This window comes from Nicotiana sylvestris, chromosome 11 (assembly GCF_000393655.2).
Source record: "Nicotiana sylvestris chromosome 11, ASM39365v2, whole genome shotgun sequence".
In the NCBI taxonomy this organism is placed as follows: domain Eukaryota; kingdom Viridiplantae; phylum Streptophyta; class Magnoliopsida; order Solanales; family Solanaceae; genus Nicotiana; species Nicotiana sylvestris.
In genome coordinates, this window is record NC_091067.1 from 161,664,984 (window position 1) to 161,667,291 (window position 2,308).

Consider the following 2,308-nt stretch of genomic DNA (forward strand, 5'->3'; position numbering starts at 1 on the left):
GAAATAGATTGTGTTTTGCTATAGGGTACTCGATTTAGTATTCGGCTAGCCGTAAGAACGGCTTCCCCCCACAAGTTCTGTGGCAAACCAGAACTTATCAATAATGCGTTCATCATCTCCTTTAATGAACGATTCTTTCTTTCTGCAATCCCATTGGATTGGGCCGTGTAAGGGGCCGTTGTTTGATGAATAATTCCATATTCTAAACATATTTGTTCAAAAGGAGATTCATATTTACCACCCCTATCACTTCTTATCATTTTGATTTTCTTGTTAATTTGTGTTTCAACTTCATTTTTGTATTACTTGAATGCGTCTATTGCTTCATTTTTACTATTAAGTAAGTAAACATAGCAATATCGAGTACTATCGTCAATAAAAGTTCTTTCCACCGCGAGATGGTATTGACTTCATGTCACAAATATCTGTGTGAATTAAATCTAAAGGATTTGAATTCCTTTCAACTGACTTATAAGGATGCTTAACATACTTAGATTCCACACATACTTGACATTTTGATTTTTCATATTCAAACTTAGGCAATACTTCCAAATTAATCATTTTTCGCAAGGTTTTATAATTAACATGACCCAAACGTATATGCCATAATTCATTTGACTCAAGTAAATAAGACGAAGCTGAAATTTTATTATTATTTTCAACAACCATTACATTCAGCTTGAAAAGGCCCTCAGTGAGGTAACCTTTTCCTACAAACATTCATTCTTACTTATTACAACCTTATCGGAAACAAAAACACATCAAAACCATTCTTAACCAGAAGTCTAGTAGAGACTAAATTCTTCCTAATCTCGAGAACATGAAGGGCGTTGTTCAAAGTCACCACTTTGCCGGAAGTCATTTTGAGAAATATCTTCCCACATCCTTCAATCTTGGCCTTTGCAGCATTTCCCATAGAAATCGTCTCATCGGGTCCAACAGGAGTATAAGTAGCAAAAGCTTCTTTAACAGCACAAACATGGCGAGTGGCTTCAGAATCAATCCATCACTCTTTAGGATTGCCCACCAAGTTGCATTCGGAAAGCATGTCACATAAGTCATTAATATCATCATGCTTTTCAACCATGTTTGCTTGACCATTCTTCTTGTCTTTCTTCGGAGCACGACACTCCGTAGATTTGTGCCCGATTTTTCCACAGTTGTAGCAGTTTCCACTTAACCGTTTTTTGCTTGGGTTGTATTTCGGTCCAGAAGCCTTCTTCCTCTTTTTGTTCTCTTCAACAATATTTGCTCCCATTATTGTTGAGTTTCCACGACCTCTCTTTTCAGCAGCTTTGTTGTCATCTTCGATTATCAACCGAACAATGAGATCTTCAAGGGACATTTCCTTGCGTTTGTGTGTCAAGTAGTTTTTGAAGTCCTTCCACAAAAGAGGCAACTTCTCAATCATCGTTGCTACTTGGAATGCTTCATTGATGACAAGACCTTCAATGAAATTTTTGTTAGTAAAAATACTAAGATTACTACTTTCAACGTCAATATTAATTTGATTTAGACCTTCAGCAAGGAGATCGTGAATAATCACTTGCAATTCCTGGACTTGGGTAATAACAGACTTGCTATCTACCATTTTGTAGTCCAAAAACTTTGCAGCAACAAACTTTTTCAACCCGCCATCTTCGATTTTGTATTTCTTTTCAAGCGCAATCCACAGTTCTTTTGACGTTTCCACGCCACTATAGACGTTATACAAAGCAGCCTCCAGCCCGCTTAGAATATAATTATTGCACAAAAAATCTAAATGCTTCCACACCTCAATCACGAGAAAGCGTTCAGTTTCTGGAGTTTCATTGGACAGCACAAGAACATCTTCCTTGGTGAACTTTTGGAGACTTAGAGTAGTCAAATAGAAGAACATCTTTTGCTGCCAGCACTTGAAATCAATCCCGAAAATTTTTTCGGGTTTCTTCGCTGGTGCCAATGCTGCCGGTGTTGTTCGGCTCGTTAAGGCATTGGCAGTCACCATCGAAACAACTTGGTTTCTGTTATCATTAGTCATTTCTGTAAAAGAATGACACAAACGTTAAAATCACGTAGATTTTAATCTCTAATAGAGCACAAAACCACAAAGGTTTTACTCTCCAGAAACAAACAGTGAGTACAAATACAGAAAATAGTTAAATTCCTTAAGCTTGTTAGTAAATTGTATTTGTAAAATAATTCTGGAAATATAAATGAACATAAAAAAAATGAACATAAACAGAAGTGAACAACAAAATAACAGAAAATCAATTCGAGTCCACTGAATTCACAGTGTCTCCTTAAGGAATTTAATCCCCTCCTAGTA

At 36.5% G+C, this 2,308-nt stretch overlaps 1 protein-coding gene across 1 annotated transcript; it reads right to left on the bottom strand.

Annotated features, from left to right (window-relative positions):
- Positions 1-819: 819 nt before the first annotated feature.
- Positions 820-2,020, bottom strand: LOC138881923 (uncharacterized). Its single transcript, XM_070162226.1, has 2 exons — positions 1,519-2,020; positions 820-1,446 (listed from the first exon to the last, which is right to left on the bottom strand). The coding sequence occupies exons 1-2, from the start codon at positions 2,018-2,020 to the stop codon at positions 1,007-1,009; spliced, it is 942 nt and encodes a 313-aa protein (XP_070018327.1). The 3' UTR covers positions 820-1,006.
- Positions 2,021-2,308: the final 288 nt, after the last annotated feature.